Source organism: Rousettus aegyptiacus, unplaced genomic scaffold (genome assembly GCF_014176215.1).
Source record: "Rousettus aegyptiacus isolate mRouAeg1 unplaced genomic scaffold, mRouAeg1.p scaffold_m13_p_14, whole genome shotgun sequence".
In the NCBI taxonomy this organism is placed as follows: domain Eukaryota; kingdom Metazoa; phylum Chordata; class Mammalia; order Chiroptera; family Pteropodidae; genus Rousettus; species Rousettus aegyptiacus.
Window position 1 is genome coordinate 54,203,310 of NW_023416289.1, and position 19,998 is coordinate 54,223,307.

The 19,998-nt window shown below is 63.7% G+C and overlaps 2 protein-coding genes across 3 annotated transcripts; one reads left to right on the top strand and one right to left on the bottom strand.

The window, feature by feature from the left end:
* The first annotated feature begins 281 nt into the window (after positions 1–281).
* On the top strand, positions 282–17,136 carry KLHL25 (kelch like family member 25). 2 transcript variants are annotated; one of them, XM_016151665.2, is made up of 3 exons: positions 282–394; positions 12,616–14,415; positions 15,476–17,136. In XM_016151665.2, exon 2 carries the CDS (start codon positions 12,627–12,629, stop codon positions 14,394–14,396), a length of 1,770 nt encoding a protein of 589 aa, XP_016007151.1. In that variant the 5' UTR covers positions 282–394; positions 12,616–12,626; the 3' UTR covers positions 14,397–14,415; positions 15,476–17,136. The 2 variants fall into 2 exon arrangements, with proteins under 2 accessions (XP_016007151.1, XP_036087883.1); XM_036231990.1 differs by lacking the exon at positions 282–394 and having other exon boundaries at positions 12,601–14,415.
* LOC118611404 lies at positions 6,656–11,931 on the bottom strand. Its single transcript, XM_036231991.1, has 2 exons — positions 11,820–11,931; positions 6,656–11,673 (listed from the first exon to the last, which is right to left on the bottom strand). The coding sequence occupies exon 2, from the start codon at positions 9,922–9,924 to the stop codon at positions 9,001–9,003; it is 924 nt and encodes a 307-aa protein (XP_036087884.1). The 5' UTR covers positions 9,925–11,673; positions 11,820–11,931; the 3' UTR covers positions 6,656–9,000.
* Positions 17,137–19,998: the final 2,862 nt, after the last annotated feature.

The window sequence follows — 19,998 nt, forward strand, 5'->3', positions numbered from 1 at the left end:
GGGCGTAGGAGGCGCCTGTCCCTTTAAGAATCTGATCGCAGTCCTTTTCCTCGCCCCGCCCCGCCCCGTCACGGTACCGGTGCGCCGGGGGGCGCCCACCCCTTTCTCCTCCTGCGGACGGAACCACGGGCTGGGCCGCCCGTCCGTCACAGAGGCGCCCCCTGTGATTGGCTGCAGAGCTTCGGGCCGGGAGGCGGGGCTGGAAGGCCGGAGAAACTAGTTTGTTGGCGGCGCCGGGGGCCGAATCGCGGCCGCAGCAGCTCCGGGGACTGTGGCTGGTCGGGGGCGGGGAGCGGCGGCGGGGGGTGCGGGGGCGCAGCCAGGAGCCTGTGATCGCGGCGGCGGCAGCGGCGGCACCGGGCGGGGAGCGTGGCGGGCGGTGGCGCCCCGAGCGGTGAGTACCAGCGCCGGGCTGAGGGCGCAGCGCCGGGCCGGCGGAGCCGTGCTCCCGGACGCCGGCCTTGGCACTTGTCACCCCCGCCCCCGGGACCCTGCGCCCCCCTTCCCCGCCGGGGGAGCCCTCGACGGAGTGAGCCTCCGCGCGGCCCGGGTCGCCGGAGCCGCATCGGCCACCCTGGGGGCTCGGGGCGGGCTGGAGCCGAGGACAATGGTGCGTGCGGGGCGGGGTGGGGGTGGGGGGCTGTGGTCCCCACCCCCTCGCCAGAGCCGGCTCCTCGCGCCTCGCTGGGGACCCGGCGAGGGCATTTGCCCAGAGCTCCGGACAAGGGAATGAATTGTTTTTGCAAATGGATGTTGCGCGCGGGAGCAGCAACTCTTTCCCTTGGGAGCGGTTGATTCATTGAGTCCGCGGGCTCTCTCTCTCTTAAAAAAATTACTATCGATCCTGGAAAGAGAAGGCAGCTTGTCTTCGAGGATGTGAGCGGCCCGGCGCACTTGACACTGAGGGCCCGAGGGCTGCCTGCCTCGTGCGCAGCGAGGGCCGAGGGGTTCAGCCAGGGCAGCGTCCGCCGCCGCTGTGACCCCACGAGCCGTTTGCGTCTCACAGGACACGGCCCCTTGTCCTTGTTCAGAGAGCTGCGGAGCCGCAGAGGCACGGTCCCACGCCCTTGCCCAGCGTGGCGGCCCCCCTAGCGGGTCCAGAGCAAGCCTCCTCCAGCCGGCCGCCCTCGTCCCCCTGATCTTGCTCTGGCCCCATGCCACTTGGGCACGCCCCCACCCCTGCTTTTTACCCTCCTAGTCGTTGCCGGAGAAGCTTTTCCCTTAGGAGACTAGCCCTAGGGCCACCAGACACTTTTTTGTGCTGCTGCTTCGGACAGCGCTGCCACATTTCAGTTGGTTTATGCGCAGAAACAAACAAAAACATCTTAGAGACGTGATCATAGCGGTTGGGGTGGGGGCAGACCCAGGCCCCTGAAGGTCCTTGGGTCCTGCTGGGTTGCTCTGAGCCAGGGAAGGCTCCCTGGCTTCGGCCCTCCCTGGTGGCAGGTCAGGACAGAGAAGCCAGATGTCTGGGCCTTTTGGCACTCTGGGGGTGGGACAGAGAGAGGGAAGTTGCCAGTGGCACTGGGAAGGGAGGCAGGAACCCTATTTTCTTATCACAAATCAGACTCTGGTGACTGTGATTTGAGTCAGGCCCTTTGGGACCTCTGGCCTCAGTCTCCCCATTTACAAACGGGACTGATGCTCAGTGAGCCCAGGTGTGCTGTTAGATTCCTGGGGAATGTTGGCGAAGGCTAGCATCTGGGCACTGGGGAAAAGTCGGACACAAGGGCCACCCCACCAGGGGCAAGACGTGATGTCCTTCTAACACCAGGCGTCCTTGGGTCCCCAGGCTGTGGCTGCAGAGACTGATGGAGTCAGTCTTCGTTCAGGCGCAGTAGTAATCTCTGACTCAAGTCAGTCCATTTGTCAGGAAGTGAGTGATTCCAGGGAGGCTGTTAAAAGGCAGGTGGAGGGAAATGATAGAAACCGTCTCCCTGGGGCTCAGGCGGCAGCCGGATCTGTTTGTGGTGCAGAGAGAGGACCTGTGGCCGAGTTGCACACCGCATATGCCCCTTAATAGCATTTTAGACCTGCAGGCCCCCAGCGTGGGGAGAGGAGCACAGGGGAGAGGAGCTTGCCCAGTCTGGGAGCACGTGGTCTGCCGTGAAGGGGGCGTGGTCTCCCCGTCTGGAACCGTGATGCGTGCGGGACCGTTCCTTAGTGGGTGGTTTAAACGTTCATTCTTTTATTAGTCATTCGAGGGGTACTGACTGGGACCCTGCCTTCAGGGAGCTCCTAGGTGAGGCTGTGCCTGCACGGGGATTAGGGGTCCTGGCACGTGCGGGTGTGCTTCGTTCCTCGGGGATACGGCAGCAGTGGGAGCTGAGGGGGACAGAAGAGGGGCGTAGGTGGCGAAGGCTTCTGAAGGGAGGATGCTCGCCGAGGTCGTGATGAGAAAGGCGGCCAGGGTCCAGATCCCAGGCCCTGGGGTGCTGCCTCCTCCCACTACTCACTCCCACTCCTCCCAGCGGCAAATTCACTGCCGACCTTAAGGCAGGTGCGGGTCGAGGTTGGGGGCAGTGCAGGCAGGAGCTGACGGGAGGGTCCCCGGGGAACTGTGCTGGTCCGGGGAACTGTGCTGGTCCGGCCTGTGGAGTCAGCATTCCCGGAATCCCAGGAAGACGGATGGCTGCTGCATGCAGCCTTTCTGTCTAGGGAGAACCTACCCTATCAGCCCCTAAGCCCAGCCCATTGCCTGAGCCCTTAGTCCCTCTGGACCAAACCGAAATGTGGGTGTGGCCTGGCCAGGGATGGGGTGGGCTGGGCTGAGCCGGCTCTAGAAAACAGAGTGGCCAGACACGAGCAAAAGAATTGGCAGATCGAGGTGCCAGTTTACATCTAACGAGGTGAATTTCATAATTGAATTGCCTTGGGCAGCCAAGGCTGGTTTAGCGTTTTCCCAGAGGGAAAGCACTTAGTTGGGACACCTGGGGGCGGGGTTGGAGAGGGTGGGGTGGGGAGAACGCAGGCATCCCCAGCTCTGCCCCCCAGCATCTTAGCAGGGCTTCCTTCCCTCTTACTACTCCGGGTCTGCCCCAGGTGAGGGAGTTCAGCCCAGTGTTCACAGCAGGTGCCGCCCCCTTTCCTGGGCCACCAGGCCCCTGAGCAGCACTGCCCCATCCCAATCTAAAGGTAGCGAAAGCTGACACCTGCCAATCTCAGGCACTCACCTTGCCAGACTGACTCCAGGTCCTTCAGCTGTCAAGAAGTGGGGGCCCAGAGAAGGCTCCGGGTAGGGAGGGCTCGCTAGGTCTCTTCAGCACAAGGTCCGAGGAGAGAGCATGGGCTTGGGAACTGGACTTGGGTTCAGATGCTGCCTGTGTGTGACCAGACCTCCCCTGGGGCCTCAGCCACCTTCACTCACCATTGCCCCCTCCCAAGCCCTGTCAAGTGACATTTTGGATGAAAAAGGGTAGGCATTTGTGGCTCATTGACCTGTTGGTGAAAGTGCCAAATCCGTGGTCTCAGAAATTCAGTTCAGTTGGGAAATTTCACTGTGTTTTCTGCAAATATTTAAAAATCTCCCCCGCCCCCAACGATGACCTCCTGCACCCCGGATAGTGGGGAGTCTGGACGAGGCTTTCTGGGCCGTACCTCGCGCCAGTGTGCCTGCGGTCCGAGGCCTGCTCCACCGCTTCACCTGGCCACCGTTGGAACCCTCACACCTAGGACCTGTGGGCAGAAAGACCACTTAAGTGGGGGTCTGGGAGTCCTGTCTGCCCCACCTGACTTCATGTAGGCCCCCTTCCCTTGATGGGCTTCGATTTGCTCTTCTGTAAAATGGGGGGATGCTTCTCTGTTCGATGCTTCTATGAAAGTTTTGCTGTAAAATCTCAAAAGGTCTTGCAGCCTCGGATGTTAAGTGGTTTTCTAAGGCTCGAGTTGCTCGCTTAGACCTTGTGGGCAGGAAGAATTTGAGACTGAGAAGCAGCCAGCAGAGTACAGAGGAGCTGAATTAGAAGGGAGGAGGCTAGAGGCCTAGGTGCAGCTCTGCCCCTGATGTGTGTTGTGGGGCTTTGGGCAAGTCACTGTCCCTCTCTAGGCCCCGATTTTTTCCACCTATAGAATGAGAGAGGTAGGCCAGCTCCCAGTTTCTTTTCCTTTCTTGATGAGTGGAAACCGAGATAGAATTTACCAGTGACTCAAGGGGGACAGGACTCAGCTCCCTTCCTCTGTCCACTGTGTTCGGGGCACCCACGTGGAGGGCCCGCAGGCATTCTGTGTGCCCGTGGATGAGGGGCTGGTGAAGCCAGAGGACCGGGTCAAGGAAGAACCAATCTGGGCCCCAAGAAAGGCTGCGTGTGGATAACTCATTTCCCCAAGTCGCCCTGGCTTGTGCTGGGTAGGAGCTGGGCACCAGATCTGGGAGCACTTAGGGTAACCCCACTCCCCAGGACAGATGGAGTGGGACCTAGCCTGTGCAGTGTCCAGGGCCACCTCCGAGAAGAGAGAAGGACAAAGCTCCTAAGAGCAAGAGGGGTCAAGAAAGGGGCCCAGAAAGAGATTGCAGGACTCCCCTGCCTCCTGTGGTCTCTAGACCAGTCGGCGAGCTCCTCCCCCAAAGAGGCGGGCTCTGAGGAGGCCGTGGGAGAATGTCTGCTGCCGCCTTTGTCTGCCAAGAAGACACCCTCCGCTGTCAGCTGATTTGTCGGAGGAGGATGCAAGGACTGGAGGGAAACAAGAAGCCTTGCTCATTTTCCACCTGCTCCTGTTGGGCCCCCAGGGAGACGCTGACCACAGATCAATCTAGGCTGACTGGAATTAATTCCTTAATTTAGATAAGAGAAGCTTTGCTCCTTCCAACCCCAGGATGCGCGAGCTGCCCGCCCGCTTTGCAGTTGGCCAGGTCGGATCGTCTGGGCAGGAGTGAGGGCCAACGAGACGAGGAGCCTTTTTTCTAGAAAGCCGTGGCATTGGCATCCGGCGTCTGGCATCCAGAGCTCAAGTGCTCCTGCGTCCTGGCTGGGCTTGCGAGCCCGGGTCTGAACGCCGCCCTCGCCCCAGCCTTGTGACATGGGGCTCACGCAGTGCAGGGGCGGCAGCCGGCTGCTCACGTCTCCCGGTCCAGTGCCCCGACCTGTCAGACGCAGTCACGGGACCTGCGGCTGTGGTGGGGATAGACGGGTCCGTGCAGAAAGCAGTCGGAACAGTGCCGGGCACAGGGTCAGTACTCAGGAACTGCTCTTAGTAGTGCTGTTACCATTAACCTCTGAGCTGCTGCTGCCGTCTGCGAATGACAGAAACGCCGCGCGTGTGGTCGGGCCGCACGGCCCGCGCGCTCAGGGGGGCGAGTGGAGCCGTGTGACTGGTTTTGGCCTGTGAGACGGGAGCAGGAGTGACGCATGTCCTTCCAGACCAAGCACGGAACTGTCGGCGCCACGGTCCCCAGAGTGCTCTCTTCCCGTTGGCATGGCGGCTGCTTTGTCAGCCTGGTTCTCGGGAGCGACAGGGACGAGACCAGCACCCCCCCCGCCAGCACCCACGGGGCCACCCTGCGTGCAGTATGGGGCCGAGGGTGTTCGTTGCTGCAGCATAACCTAGCCCGCCCTGACGAGCAGTCGCAGCCGTGGCAGGCCTGGCAGTGAGGATTAAATCCTGCGGGTGCGATGCCCAGGCCCGTGTAGGTCCGTGGTTGTCATGTGTTTGAGTTGGCTCCCCTCCCAGCTCGACTCCCTACCGACGCTTCGCAACAAGTGTGGCTGCATCGCATTGCTCAGTGGGCCTTGACCCCTCACCTCCCGCCCATGCCCTCTCTGGGAAAGCAGAGTCTTTTGTTCTGGGCAAGGCCAGCACAGCGCACCCACCGCCTGAGCCGTGGGAGTGACGCGTCCACAGCATCTGTCTAGCCCTGGTCCCCGGCCACCAGAGGCTGCAGTCAGCCTGGGCCTCGGCTGTCAGGCATGGAGGCTGACGTGGCTGCCCTTCCTACGTGTGGTCAACGTGTGGGTCCATTAAAAAGCTGGAAGACGGGGAAGGCGCTGAAGCATCTGCCAGTCCCCCCGGGTCTGCTGGGACCTCCCTTCCCCTTGCAGGCGTTGGCTGCAGAGGGGGATGGGTGGGCCACATGTAGGGTAACCTCAGGACTCACCGCCCGGCTGGGACTCTGGGTGTGTGTGGGCAGGGGGCGCAGGGGCACTGCGGATCATGACCTGAGCACAGCAGGTGGGCACCAGCTTGTCCCGCAGTGTGCTCTGTCAGAGGGTATGGAAGGGTTGGGACTCTGCCAGGCCGGGGGTGGGCAGGTGAGCTCAGAGGCCGCTGGCTTGCCCCCCAACGCCTGCCCGCCCGTCACAGGGAGTTATCTGATTCAGGGACATTTTGTTACTGGAGAGGAACCCATTTATTACCAAGCGGTGTGTGAAGCAACACCCTCGGCCTTCCCCCGAGCCTCACTCCGCTGCAGAACCCGCCGCAAGGCCAGCCCGTGTGGGAGAGGTGGGGGCTGAGGCGGCCACCAGCCGACTGACCACAGGCGAGCAGGAGGCACGTGTTGCACAACTCCTGCGACGACTTACTGCGGGCCCAAGTCTTTCACAACGACAGGCTGGAAAGCGAAACCAAAAGAAATACATGGCGGCGTAAAACAAACATTTCCTCGGTGTTGCCTTTTAAATTAAAAATGGCACGTTTAATTTTTGAATAAATTATATGATTTTTTTTTTTTTTTTAAGAAAGGGCCATCGAAAAGCAGAACTATCTAGAGAAAGGACCCATTGTCTGATCGTTCGCTTGTATCTGGAACGATCATTGGCTCTGACTCGGTTCACAGCAGTCACACTGATTTCCCTTTCAATTGACAGTTAGATCTATTTCTGCTTAGTCAGGGCGCTTAGTTTGTGTTACACGAGAAATTGGAAGGATGGCTGCTCCTGTACCCCGTGCAATCCGGGACGAGGTGTTCCCGGACTCGGGGAAGTGGGGACCGGCGTGTGAGCCACAGCGTCATGGCGTGTCTGCTGGGGCTCCCCGTGGGAAACGGCTGGGCCGCCTCTGGCTCCGCATGGGTGTGACGTGGACTCGTCGTCATAGCTCCGGGAGCGACCCGGGCCTGGCGGGCTCGGCGAAAGGTGTTTGCGTTTTTCCTGTTTCTAAACATGCGACGTGCCCAGGAGGGAAATCAGACAACTTAGAAATAAATGAGTAGGGCAGACACTGAAAATCCCCCTTGTTCACAGTGGAGGCCGGGGACGGAGGGAGGGTCGGCATGTCCGCTGTGCCCTCTGATCGGTGACAGTGGCGATGAAACAGCCGAGCGGGTCCACGTGACAGGCCCAGGCTGTTCCCAGCGCTTACCCCTTGCCGTCTCCTGTAAATCTCACAGCGACCCTTTGAGGCAGCGGTGGTTCTCATCATCGCTTCGTGCTTGAAAAACAGACCCAGAGAGGCGCATTAACCTTCCCGGGGTCCCACGGCAGTGGCTCGGCTGGCTTCGGGGGCTCTGAAGAACCAACCAACCCTTTCTCGGCGATGCTCTGTCGGGGGCAGGACCCCCTGAGAGAAACGGGCCCGGATGCGTGCCGTGCCCCCCCCCCCAGCCCCCGGCCTTGCCTCTCTTACTTGTACGTTGGCTTCTGCATGGCTCTTGCATGACATGTCACCCGGTCCGAGAGATAAGGCCGTGCCACCTTGGCTCTTGCAGGTTTTTTTTTATTTTGGCCGCTAGTGTAGCTGGAAGGTGCTCAGTCAGGATTTGTCTCAGGTTTTCAGGTGGGGTGATCCGTGACCTTGGTGACCTCTGGGGTCCTGTGTCAGGGGCCCCAATTCTAACTGCTGGCTGGTGTCCATCTGCTGTGGCTGGAATGTCTAGGGCGAGCTCTTCACTCGCCTGGGCTCAGCTCGAACAGCAGGGAATGGCCAGGCCGTGCCCTCGTCCACGTGATGGGTCGAGCCGCCTCCCAGTGTGACAGTCTCATGACTGGCTTCACACAGCACGGCTGGCTTCCCCTCCAGCGAGCGCTACGAGAGAGAGGGGAAGCCACGAGAGAGAAGGGAAGCCGTCAGCCTCCCGAGGGCCTGGGCCCCGAGGTGGGCATGGTGCGGCTCCAGACCCCGCCTCTCAACGGGAGGAATGTGTGGCCACCCTGACCCCGCCCACTGGCCTCCTGTGAGCCCGTCCCTGCCGCGGCCTCTCTCCTCCCTGAATGGACCGACCTTGTTCCCACCTGTCCTTTGCACTTGCTGCTCCTTCACCTGGAACCCGCCCCCCGGCCCCGCCCGTCGTCACCTCCCGGTTCCAGCTCCTCGCTTAGTTCCAGCTCGCACGCCCCCCGCCACAGGCTACCTGAGCCCCCTGGCTTCTCGTCACGCCCTGTGTCATGCTGCCGCTTTAATTTAATCGTGGAACTTCCAGGAAGTGATGGTGTCCTGTGCACTCGCTTGTTCCCTCATCGCGGGTCTGTATCCCGGGGCCACCGACCCCGGAGTGCAGCCGTGTAGGAGCAGGAACCTTGTCTGTCAGCCCCCGTCTCCCGGGCTGGCACCTGGCATGTGGGAACTGTGTGGAAAACTCCCGATGAACGAGTGACTGGGAACCACGGGACCGGGGACCCGCCAGCTGGGCCCTGGGCCTCTGCTGCTCCCTCCAGCCTCTAGTGAAGAATTGTGGAGCTGACTCCCTCATCTCGGGGATCGCTGACTCCTGGCTGGTGGGGGAATTCGGGGTGAGGGTGCTACAGCCGAACGGGGATCGGGCCACACCGAAAGCAGCTGTGACCGTCTCTGGTGCAAGTTTCCTCTCACTTCTAGTTGCTAGAATCTGCCAGCTCCTCCCCGGAGCATGGGCAGAGCTTTCGGAAGGCCTTGCCCCGGAGCGGCTCTGTTTCCTTGGGCGTTTAGTTAACATTCCAAGGCCGGTAAGAGAAGTGAGCTGGCACACGGCTCTCTGGTACATTTCCTGCAGGTAAGGATGGCAGCGTGGGGAGCCAAGGTGTGTGGGGTCCGTCATCCCCCTTAGGGGGACAGTGACTTGCCAGTCTAGAGCACAGCAGTGTCGTGCAGTTACATCCTGTGCCTTAAATCCATCGAAGCCAGGATGATGCTGAGGTAATCAAAATCGTTCCTGTGATGTGTACCCCCAGAGGCATGGGCTGCAGAGACAGAGGCTTCCAGAGCCAGCTGGGCAGACCTGACCTTGCTCGCTCGCGAATGCTCCCCACCCCCGCTGCCAGGAGCCCCCATCCTGTGTCTTTCTACCCCACAGCCCCCACCTGCACAGGGCTGGGTGTGGCCCTGGTACTGTGCACTGAAGATCAGCTCAGTGTCTGGTGGCCTCTCTGCAGGTGGAAAGGTGAGCAGCCCCTGGGTCACCAAAACTGGGAACCTGATGTCTTGGTGGCTCCCTGCACTAGTTGTGACTCTTGGTGGCAAGTGACAGAAACCCCTCTCAAACTGGCAGAAAGGAAGCCGAGGGGCAGACGGGCTCAGGCTCAGCAGGGACCAGGAGCCCCGCCCCGCCGCCTCTGGCAACTCCACCTCGGGCACCGTGGCCGCCGTCCACCCAGGCTCCTGGCCTTGGTCTAGCCCGGTCGGCAGCCCCGAGGGCGGAGCCTGCTTCAGGCTCCGAAGTTCCGGAAACAACGTGGACGCGTCTTGTCGGCCTGCCTTGGGCGCCAGGCCCGTCGCGGTGGGCGTGAGGATGGCACGGGCTGGGTCATGAGCAGCCGACCCCTGGGGCCCTGCGATGAGCCGATCTGACCGGCCAGGGCCAGAAGCCCGTGCTCGCGTCCAGCGTCTGAGCAGGCTGCAGCGGAGGCGGCTGGCTGGTTCCCGAGGGCGGCCGGGGCGTCGCGGCTCACGCGAAGCTGAGTGTCCGTTGCTGCGGCCACCCCGGCAGCGTCTCGTCGTCTGCAAGGCGGCTGGGCGAGCAGTGCCGTCGGGTGTCCCGGCCGGCAGGAGCCGTCGGGGCGGGGACCGGCGCGGCATCCGCCTCGGACGACGGCAGCCAGCTCCCGGCCCGGGGTTGCCCAAGCAGCCTCGGCCGTGGGGAGGGCGCCGCTTGGCCTCATTCTCAGGGCAGACGAGGCTGCTCTGCGTGGGTGAGCCTGCCTTCTGCTGTCTGTCTGTCTGAGCCCTGCGCGTCCGCCCTCGCGCCCTCCGGGGACAATCCCTAGATGCCTCGCCAGGGCGGCCCTGCCAGCAGCACCCGAGTGGAGCCGGGGCGCAGCCTGAACCCCACGGCCCTAGTGCCAGCTGCCTCGAGAGAGGACCTGGGACTCCCGAGGAGGACGGGGCCAGGAACCGCAGCGGGCCTCCGCCTGGCACGACTGTGTGGGAAGGGAAGGGTCTGTGTGCTCTGGCCGGCCTGGGGCCAGGCTCTGGGCAGCCACGGAGCCCGCGCCCCCCGGAGTGGGTTCTGGTGACGTCCTGATTACACCGCAGTGGTTAGTAAGGCAAACAGCTGCCATTCCATCTTGGGCAGTCTGTAAAGAAGAATCCCAGAGGAGTGTGGCGACGGGGGTCCAAGCCGAAGCGTTCAGGGCCACGTGCAGTTCGAGATGAGAAACGGCCTGGCCCCCTGGCCGGGCGTGGGGTGGGGCGGGAGCGGGTGCAGTGAGGTGCTCAGGGACCCACAGCAGGTGGGACCCACGGAAATGCAGGTGCTCAGGAATGGAGCTTGAGACCAAGCGGCAGCGTCAGAGCCCTGACCTGGGAGCCCTCGGAGCCGTCCCCCAACAGTCCAGAGGCCGCCTCATCAACGGCCGGGGCACAGTGGAGGTGGCCTGGACGGAGTCGCCTGGGAAAAGGCCACATTTTGGAAAGTGTCTGGCGTCGGAGTGACAGAAGCCAGAATGAGGAAGTAGCAATCACAGCAAGGTTTGGGGAAATGTGTTGCAGGTCCAGATTCAAGATTGGGCAATCCAGAATGGGGGCGAGAGGGGGCCACATCCTGCGGGCCCGGCCAGCGCAGCCTCTCGTCCCTGACACCAGGTCCCAGGGCCAGACCCAGAGGCTGTGCCCTGTGAATGACTGCCAACGAGAGAGGGACTCGCGGAGGTCTGAGCAGGACAGGGACGCGCCTCACAGAAGGGAAAGCTGAGGTGCAGTGGGGGGCGGTGCCTCGGGGCCGGCGGTGGAGTGGGGAACACGACACAGCCCGGCCCTGGGGCCCTGCACTCAGCAGCCCCACTCCCGAGGGCCGGCCTCTCAAGCCCACGGCCCAGGGGCCCGCGGTTCCTGCAGCTGATGGCCAGGCCCAGCCCGTGCGCCTCGCCCGCTCCGCCTGCACCGCCCGCCCGCCCGGATGAGGGCCATGCCCAGGCAGCTCCGACCACGTCCGCTTGGGGAGGGGTGAGGGCGGGCGAGCACCCGGCAGTGCACGGGGACTCCCGTCTGCACCGTCACTGAAGGATGAAATCACTTCCTTCCCTCACTGGGTCATCACCTAAGCAGATAAATAACTCGGAGTGGGGAGGAGGAGTTACATACACACTTCTGAAAATTAAAAATGAAAAAAGGGGGCTGGGGTTTACGTGTGTGTCGTTGCCTCAGTCCCAGCGGGAGGAAGGCAGCACAGACGTTTGGGGTCCAGATGCTAGATTCAGTTTGCTTTTTGGCCACTCTTTATCGAAATGTGTCCTCTCTCTTGCCCGTTGGGTGAGCCTCGTTTCCACAGCCCTGCAGTGGGGTCCTATGTCAAGCCATCGCTGAACCTTAAAGTGCTTTGGCATCCCCCTAAAATTAAAGCAGGTGACAAGTCAGCATCTCATCTGCTTGCGAGGACCCACGGTGGCGAACCCCGTCCCGAGCTGGGCAGAGGGGGGCGGACGGGGGAATGCGGGGAGGCACCCACGGGGGCCCAGGAGCCTGGAGCTGCTCACCAGGATGGGGGGGCTCCGATGGCTGGGGTGTTCTGCTGCTTCGGCTGAGGCGAATCTGGGTTGCTTCAGTATTCGGCATGCCCTGCTGTCACCCCAGGCCTTTGTCTTGGCTTCCTGCTGGGACCTGGGTTGAGCTGCTGGTCAAGAGGCCTCTGGAGGACCCTGGATGTTGAGAATGTGTCTATACTGAGCCAGCTTGGGCTGCTGAGGGGCTTTCCGAGGGAAAGGGGTGAGGGCGGGGTCTGGCCAGCGTGGCGTGGAGCCCAGCTCGGGACTGGACCCACTGGGAGCACGGGCGTGCCCGTCTTGGGAACGAGGTTTCAAGTTACCCTGCAGGAGTGAGTCTCCTGGGGCCAGTGGAGGGGAGAGGCTGGGCCTGGAGCCGGACAGCCCACACGGGAATCTTTCTGACTTCGCCTGTCCGAGGCCTGGCGGCCCCCGATGTGGAATGGGGACACACGCCGCACAGTGCTGCCCGGACATAGGCTTGACCAGGCCAGAGGCCCCCTTGGCACGGCCTCATGACCTTGGGAGGCTGGGAGGCCGCACAGTGTGAAGCTGCCCAGCACCCAGGGGTGGCTCATATCCAAGACAGAGACACTTGGTTTCAGGGCTGATCTAAATTCAGGAGAACAGAACCAGCTTCCACAGGGCAGGGGGGAAAGCCAGGCTCCGCCACTGGCACTGTCCCCAAGACGCTGTCCCCAGGATGTGGCCGGTGACAGAAGGGGCGGGGGGGGAGGGAGCAGGAAGCCGGGGCCTGCGTCCCTCTCACCTGTGGCCTCGCCCCCCGCAGGTTGGCCCAGCATGTCGGTCAGTGTCCACGAGACCCGCAAGTCGCGGGGCAGCACGGGGTCCATGAACATCACGCTCTTCCACAAGGCGTCGCACCCCGACTGTGTGCTGGCGCACCTCAACACGCTGCGCAAGCACCGCATGTTCACGGACGTCACGCTCTGGGCCGGCGGCCGCGCCTTCCCCTGCCACCGCGCCGTGCTGGCCGCCTGCAGCCGCTACTTCGAGGCCATGTTCAGCCACGGCCTGCGGGAGAGCCGGGACGACACGGTCAACTTCCAGGACAACCTGCACCCCGAGGTGCTGGAGCTGCTGCTGGACTTCGCCTACTCGTCCCGCATCGCCATCAACGAGGAGAACGCGGAGTCACTGCTGGAGGCGGGCGACATGCTGCAGTTCCACGACGTGCGGGACGCGGCCGCCGAGTTCCTGGAGAAGAACCTCTTCCCATCCAACTGCCTGGGCATGATGCTGCTGTCGGACGCGCACCAGTGCCGCCGGCTCTACGAGTTCTCCTGGCGCATGTGCCTCGTGCACTTCGAGACGGTGCGGCAGAGCGAGGACTTCAACAGCCTGTCCAAGGACACGCTGCTGGACCTCGTCTCCAGCGACGAGCTGGAGACGGAGGACGAGCGGGTGGTGTTCGAGGCCATCCTGCAGTGGGTGAAGCATGACCTCGAGGGCCGGAGGGCGCACCTGCCCGAGCTGCTGCGCAGCGTGCGGCTGGCCCTGCTGCCGGCCGACTGCCTCCGGGAGGCCGTGTCCGGCGAGGCGCTGCTCATGGCGGACGAGCGCACCCGGCTCATCGTCGATGAGGCGCTGCGCTGCAAGACCAGGATCCTGCAGAACGACGGCGTGGTCACCAGCCCCTGCGCCCGGCCGCGCAAGGCCGGCCACACGCTGCTCATCCTGGGCGGCCAGACCTTCATGTGCGACAAGATCTACCAGGTGGACCACAAGGCCAAGGAGATCATCCCCAAGGCGGACCTGCCCAGCCCCCGCAAGGAGTTCAGCGCCTCGGCCATCGGCTGCAAGGTCTACGTGACGGGGGGCAGGGGCTCCGAGAACGGGGTGTCCAAGGACGTGTGGGTGTACGACACTGTCCACGAGGAGTGGTCCAAGGCGGCACCCATGCTGATCGCCCGCTTCGGCCACGGCTCGGCCGAGCTGGAGAACTGCCTCTACGTGGTCGGGGGGCACACGTCCCTGGCGGGCGTCTTCCCGGCCTCCCCGTCCGTCTCCCTGAAGCAGGTGGAGAAGTTCGACCCCGGGGCCAACGCGTGGACAATGGTGGCCCCGCTGCGGGACGGCGTCAGCAACGCCGCAGTGGTCAGCGCCAGGCTGAAGCTCTTCGTCTTCGGAGGGACCAGCATCCACCGGGACATGGTGTCCAAGGTCCAGTGCTACGACCCCGGGGAGAACCGCTGGACGATCAAGGCCGAGTGCCCCCAGCCGTGGCGGTACACGGCGGCCGCCGTGCTGGGCAGCCAGATCTTCATCATGGGGGGCGACACGGAGTTCACAGCCGCCTCCGCCTATCGCTTCGACTGCGAGACCAGCCAGTGGACGCGCGTCGGGGACATGACGGCCAAGCGCATGTCCTGCCACGCCCTGGCCTCGGGCAACAAGCTCTACGTGGTGGGGGGCTACTTCGGGACCCAGAGGTGTAAGACCCTGGACTGCTACGACCCCACCGCGGACACGTGGAGCTGCATCACCACCGTGCCCTATTCACTCATCCCCACGGCCTTCGTCAGCACCTGGAAGCACCTGCCCGCGTGAGGAGCACCTGCGGAGCCAGGTGAGGCCCCCAGCACCCCTCGCTGGGGAAAGATCTTCCAGGGATGGCTGTGTGGGGCAGCAGGTGACGGGGGTGCTCTGGAGCCAAAGCTTGGCTCTGCCCCTCACTTGCAGTTGACCTTGAGCAAAGCAGGTGAGCCCTCTGTCAGATGGGCATGCAGGTGTGGACTGGCGCTCGGGATCCCAGACACACGTCAGCATCACTGTGGGACCTGCCGGCAAGGCCGCGTGGCACTGAGGCCAGCCTGCGAAATCTGAGGGCCCCGTCTGCATGCAACAGGGTCCTCACTCCTCCCCAGCTGCAGGGGAGGGCGGCCCAGAACCACCCTCAGGTGCCTCCCAGGATGCACGGAGGCTGTCATCCGCCCAGCTGTAGTTTGTCACAGGGAAAGGGCACAGATTAAAATCGGTGGGTCGTGGCCAGAGACGTGTGGTGGGGGAGCCCAACACTGAGCATGTGTGTCCTCTCCCCGTGGAGTCAGTGCGTGAGACGCACAGAAAGGGTGTTGCCAGCCGGGGAAGCGCTCAGGCCTCCGTGCCCAGTGCCCAGTTTCTGTCGAGGCCCCTGCGCGTAAGCGTGACTGCTTGGTTGCCAGCGTGGTTACTGTCGCCAGGTTAGCTGGTACAGCGTGACACAGAGCCCCAAGCCTAAGTCACATGGATGTCCTCACCCTCACCCTAAGCAAACACACTCCTATCAGGTGTGACAGAGATCACCTCCCAGAAGCCAGGGGCAAAGGCCAGACGGGTCTGGACAAGGCCAGGTTCTTTACGGCACAGACGCTGGAGCCCAGGCCTCCGCAGCTGCTGCAGCTCCGCGTGAGTCCCCGTGTGGCCAAGGCGAGACCCCCGGCTCGGGGGTCCTGTGAGAAACGAGAAGGGGATGGGCCCCGTGCTCCGGGGGCCGCTGGACGCAGCCTGCTGCACGAAGAGACGCGCGTTTCCTGGAGGGCTCGCTTCCCGTCCAGAGTCAGCGTGAGCCCTTCCTCGGGCATCGCGTGCGGGAGGGACAGCTGTGTCGGGGTGGGCACGACTCACACCCTGTCTCTGTTCCTCCGCAGGCTCTGCAAGCTTCTCCCCACCCGCGGCTGCAGCCCTGTTGCAGCGGGGCCCACCACAGCGGGGGGCTCAGCCCGCCCTGGGCCAGCAGGCTGAGCGGCAGGAACCCACCCACCAGTCCTGGGAGCATCGGCCTGGGGGCTGTCCTGAGCTTTAGACAAGAGAAGCGCGGTGTCCGCCAGCAGCTTTTTCTACTTCGCAGTGGTTTTGGGGGGAGAGGACCTCGACCGGCACGACTCCCTCAGAATCGAGGAGGACGACACATTTGCAGAGCTGAGGTCACTTGTTTCAACAAGTCCTGCACTGGGACTGGAGGGGCGGGCGGGCTAAGCGCCCTGGGCGAGTGGGCAGCAGCCGCCTCGGGGCTTCCCCGCCAGCGCTGGCACATCGTCCCACGGAGGCGGCCCCAGGCCTCGGGGAGCCAGGATCCATCGGGACGGAGAGAAGTTGCCAAGGAGAAAACCGAGGACGCCCTTCGTAAGAGACAGAAGCCTGCGGCGCGACCTCAGACGCGCACGAGGCGTCACTGGCCGGCGGCGCCCAGACCCCTGAGGTCACAGCAGCCTGCGCCGCGCCCCGGCCCTCCCCGGAGCTGGGCCTGGCCCGCACTGACCTGGCCACTCCCCGGTCAGGCCTGCCGCGGCCCAGGGTGCTGTGCGCAGGTGACGGACACATGCGCCGGACACGGGGCTGCCCTTGGAGGCTGCCCTGTCGCCCCCCCCCCCCCTCCTCAGTCCCCTGTGGGAGGCAGCCATGACCCGCTCTGACGGGGCCGCACTGGCTTTCAGATGTGGCCCTCTCCTTCAAGGCAAGGGGCAGGTAGGAGCCGGCGACCCAGATCCCACCGGGGCTGGCCGTGTCTTAGCATGGACGTCAGCAGCGGGGTCGCCTGACCCCAACCAGCACCCCCTGGCCCCTGGCATCTTGGCCTTCCAGCTGGTAACTGGATCTGGCCCGTCGCCCCGAGCTCACAGTCCCGGAGAACGACCAGACGCTCGTTCCTTTTTCCCGTCCCGTGTCACCGGGCCCCTCCTCGCCATGTCCCCAGCACCTGGGGTTCCGCCGAGGTCAGCGCGTGCCAGCGGCCACCCTGACCCCTGGTGTCAGTGTCCGGCTCACCCCTCGCTCGCCCTGCTGCGCCACCGCAGGAGCGGGTGTTGCATCGCGGTGCCTTGGTCAAAACCTGCGGCTCCTGGACCGCCTGCCCTCTGCCCTCTGCCCTCTGCCGGCTGGGGTCAGGTTCCAGAGGGGGCCGTGCTGTTGCCAGGGCCGAGGCCGCGTGCCAAGCCCTGCCCCTCACAGGCCCGCCATGTGGGTGCCGGTCCTGTGCACCGCTCCTGGGGGCTCGGGCCTTCGGGCGGGGCCACCCACTGGTGAGTGCCAGCCATGAGCCTGCGCGGCCAGCTGGGTAGGTTCCGAAAGCAGGAGGCTCATCTCCAGGCGTCAGACGCTCCCGGTGAGAGGCCGCCTCCGCTCCCGGTGTTCCAGCTCAGCCCCCCGGAGGAGCTGGGGAGGCCCCGGCCGGGGTGGGGCGCCTGCTCACCCGAGCCTGCCCGGTGGCCGAGCCGAGCACACTCTTCACTGCACAAAGGACCTGGTGGTGCTTTCCTTGAGCTGCGTTGCCTTTAACCATTTCTAACTTAATAAAAGAACTTGGAACCTTTTTCCTGGGGCACTGGGACCTGTCTTGGGGGACTCAGTCGTGGACCTCTCCCCTCCTCCCCCTGCCAGTCAGGGCTTAGGGGCTGCTCCTGAGAGTGGGGGGACGCCCTGCAGACACCCAGGTGAGAGGCGCCCTTGCCCCGCGGAGCGCTGCAGCGGCGGCCGCCCTTTGCTTCTCCTGTGGAGGCCCCACGCTGGCTTCCCTCTTCTCCTGAGTCGTTCTTTCCTGGAAGAGCCGTGTGGTGAGCTGGAGTACAGGTGTCATTCCACGCGGCGTCACGTGCCGTCCTTGCTCTGGGGGCCCCCCAGCCGCCCCTCGTCTGTGTGGCAGTGACGCCAGTGCGGGAAGGCGGGTGCAGGTACTGCGGCAGGGCGCGTCGGCGCTCACGGCCCCCGTGGGCCCTCCGTGCGTGTCTGCGGCTGCTCCAAACCGTGTACTCGAGAACGGGCACACAGGCGAGACACGGCTGGCTCTCCGTGACCCGGCCCGGGAGCCGGCAGCGCCCACACCGTGGCTGCCTGTGCTCAGTCTCACGTGCTCCGGGCAGGCCTGCCAGGTGTCGCCCTCCTCCCAGGAGTCTGAGCAGAGCCCTGGGGTCCAGCTCAGGCCTCTGGGGACGTGCCTGTCTGCACGAGCTGAGCGCTCAGGTGCGCAGTGCAGGGTGGTGGGGACGCACTGCGGGTTGGGCCAGCTGGGGGCCGGATTCCAGCTCCCTGTACACGGGTGACGTTCCTTGGGAAGGTCCTTTTACTTCTCAGGTACGTAAAGAGGTTGCTAGACTTCAACAACGCCCATTTCCTTTGCCCCATCACAAAAGCTCCCGACCAAATGACGCGTGACGATGTTAACAAGAAAGAGAGCATTCCGGATTTTCTGGGAGTCCAAGGAAACCCCGTTGGAAAGACGTTTCCCTTCTAGCCCTGGCGGCCAGGACCTCAGAGCCGACACAAGCGTCAGCGCAGAGGCTGTGAGCGGCCGCCTCCCCCACCAGGAGCCACCCTGTGGACCTGTCTGCTGCAATCGCCACCTCACCTCCTGCTTGCACGATGCAGTCTTGAGGAACTGGCTTTGGCTTCCTGATTTTGAAACTTCTCTCGAGAGGCAGACTGCATCCACTGCTCTCACGACCTTTGTCCACAGTACCCTCCAGACTGGGACCTGGGCCTGGCCTGCTCCCCCGCTCCCCACTGGCTGGGTCCCTGTCGCGGGGGAGCACTGTTCCAGGTGGAACGAGGTTGTCCCGGCAACCGCCTAGCTCCAGCTCCGAAGCTGGGGGCGGGGTGGGAAGCTCACAGAGACCCTCCAAGGAAGAAGGCAAAGAGGGCCAAGCAGGCCTGGGGCTCGGCTGGCTGCTTCCTGGGAGCCAGTCTGTCACTCCCCCGCTGCCACTCAGTCCTCCCAAAGGAGGCCCTCCTGGGTCCCTCTCCCGTCCCACCCCCTGGCCCCGGAGAGAAGTTTCCACAAAGACGCATGAAGGGAGGAGCAGCCCCAGACTTCAGTAGGGACTATTTCTAGCTGCTCAGAGCAGCAATTAGCATACGAAAGGAGGCTGCGGAGGCCTGGGGAGGCGCCAGGCGGTAGCTTGGATACTGACTTGGATGCCAGCACGGGCTGGAGATTGGAGATGTGGCGGGGGTGGGGAGGGCGGTGGGGCTCCGCGACCCACATTCCCAGGACCTGGGGCACACGCCGACTCCCCCCGGGCCCCTCTTCCACTGCACGGGGTGGCGGGGCAGTGCCCGCTGGATGGCCTCGCCATCCTCTGCGTGACTGGAGGCCCCTGAAGAAACGGGGGCAATTTTAAGGAAAACTGGAATCACTTGAGAATCCAAGAACAGGAAGTGTGGTGGGGGAGGCCTCTATGAAGGTGGCATCCGGGACCCAAGGCCGCTGGGGGGGGTGGGGGGGGGTGAGGTGACCGGTCCCCCTGTGCCAGGGGTTCCCGATTCCATTTCCGATGCTGCTTGTCAAGTGCTTCCAAGGGAAAAGCGCAACCTGCACACTGCACTCCCTTCCCCGGCAGGTCTGCTCGGACTTTCTGGCGTCCCGATGCTCTTGTATTTCTGACTCCGACTTCTGTCCTGTGGCACGAGCTACCACACTTCCTGTCCCGGCAGAGCCTGTGCTACAAACCCCTGTCCTAACGCAGTGTGCAGGTGGCCGGCCTCCCACGTGCTCTGGCGTGGGATCCGCAAACAGAAAAGACCGCCAGCCTCTCGGCGGCCAGGTCTGCGCTGTGGCAGAGCTCTGCGCCCAGCCCCCCTCGGGAGCAGGCGGACGCTGTGCCCCCGGGGACACCGTGGCAGTGCTGCTGGAGCCCTGAGCTCTGCGCCTCTGCTGCCCTGGAAGCGTGGGGCCTCCTCGCTCTTCCTGCTCCCAGGCTCAGACCCAACGACAGTGGGGGGCCATGGGATCTCCCGGCCCTGCTGGGGTGTCTCCGTGGGACAGGCGTTCAGTGGGACAAGGGACTGCTGGAGTTGCCGTGACAGCCATGGGAAGGGAGCGGTGTCGCACTGGCTGGTGCGGAGGTGGCTGCTACTGCCAAGCCTTACAAAAGCCTCTTAAGAAACCGGTGGACTTCCAAGTTCACTGTAAAAGAGAAGACACTTGTCACTCTGGCAGGACTTGATTCTTTCCTGCGGTCACGTGGGGTGTTTGCAGAGCCAGAAACCCACGCAGCTTGGCATGACGCCATGGGGCACAATCCCCAAGGTCCAGGGGGCTCAGGAGCCTTGAGGTGCAGCAGGCTCAGATGGAGGGCTGGCACGGCCCCCAGGCAGCGTGGGCCACAGCTCCCCGGGGTGTCTCGGCGGTTTCTCAGCAGAGGCCCCAACTCTCTGTGATCGTGAACAGCCTTGCGGA

Bases quoted from the DNA above. Each gene is read 5' to 3' on its own strand.
- LOC118611404 (XM_036231991.1), bottom strand. From the start codon at position 9,924: ATGCCGCGCCGGTCCCCGCCCCGACGGCTCCTGCCGGCCGGGACACCC.
- KLHL25 (XM_016151665.2), top strand. From the start codon at position 12,627: ATGTCGGTCAGTGTCCACGAGACCCGCAAGTCGCGGGGCAGCACGGGG.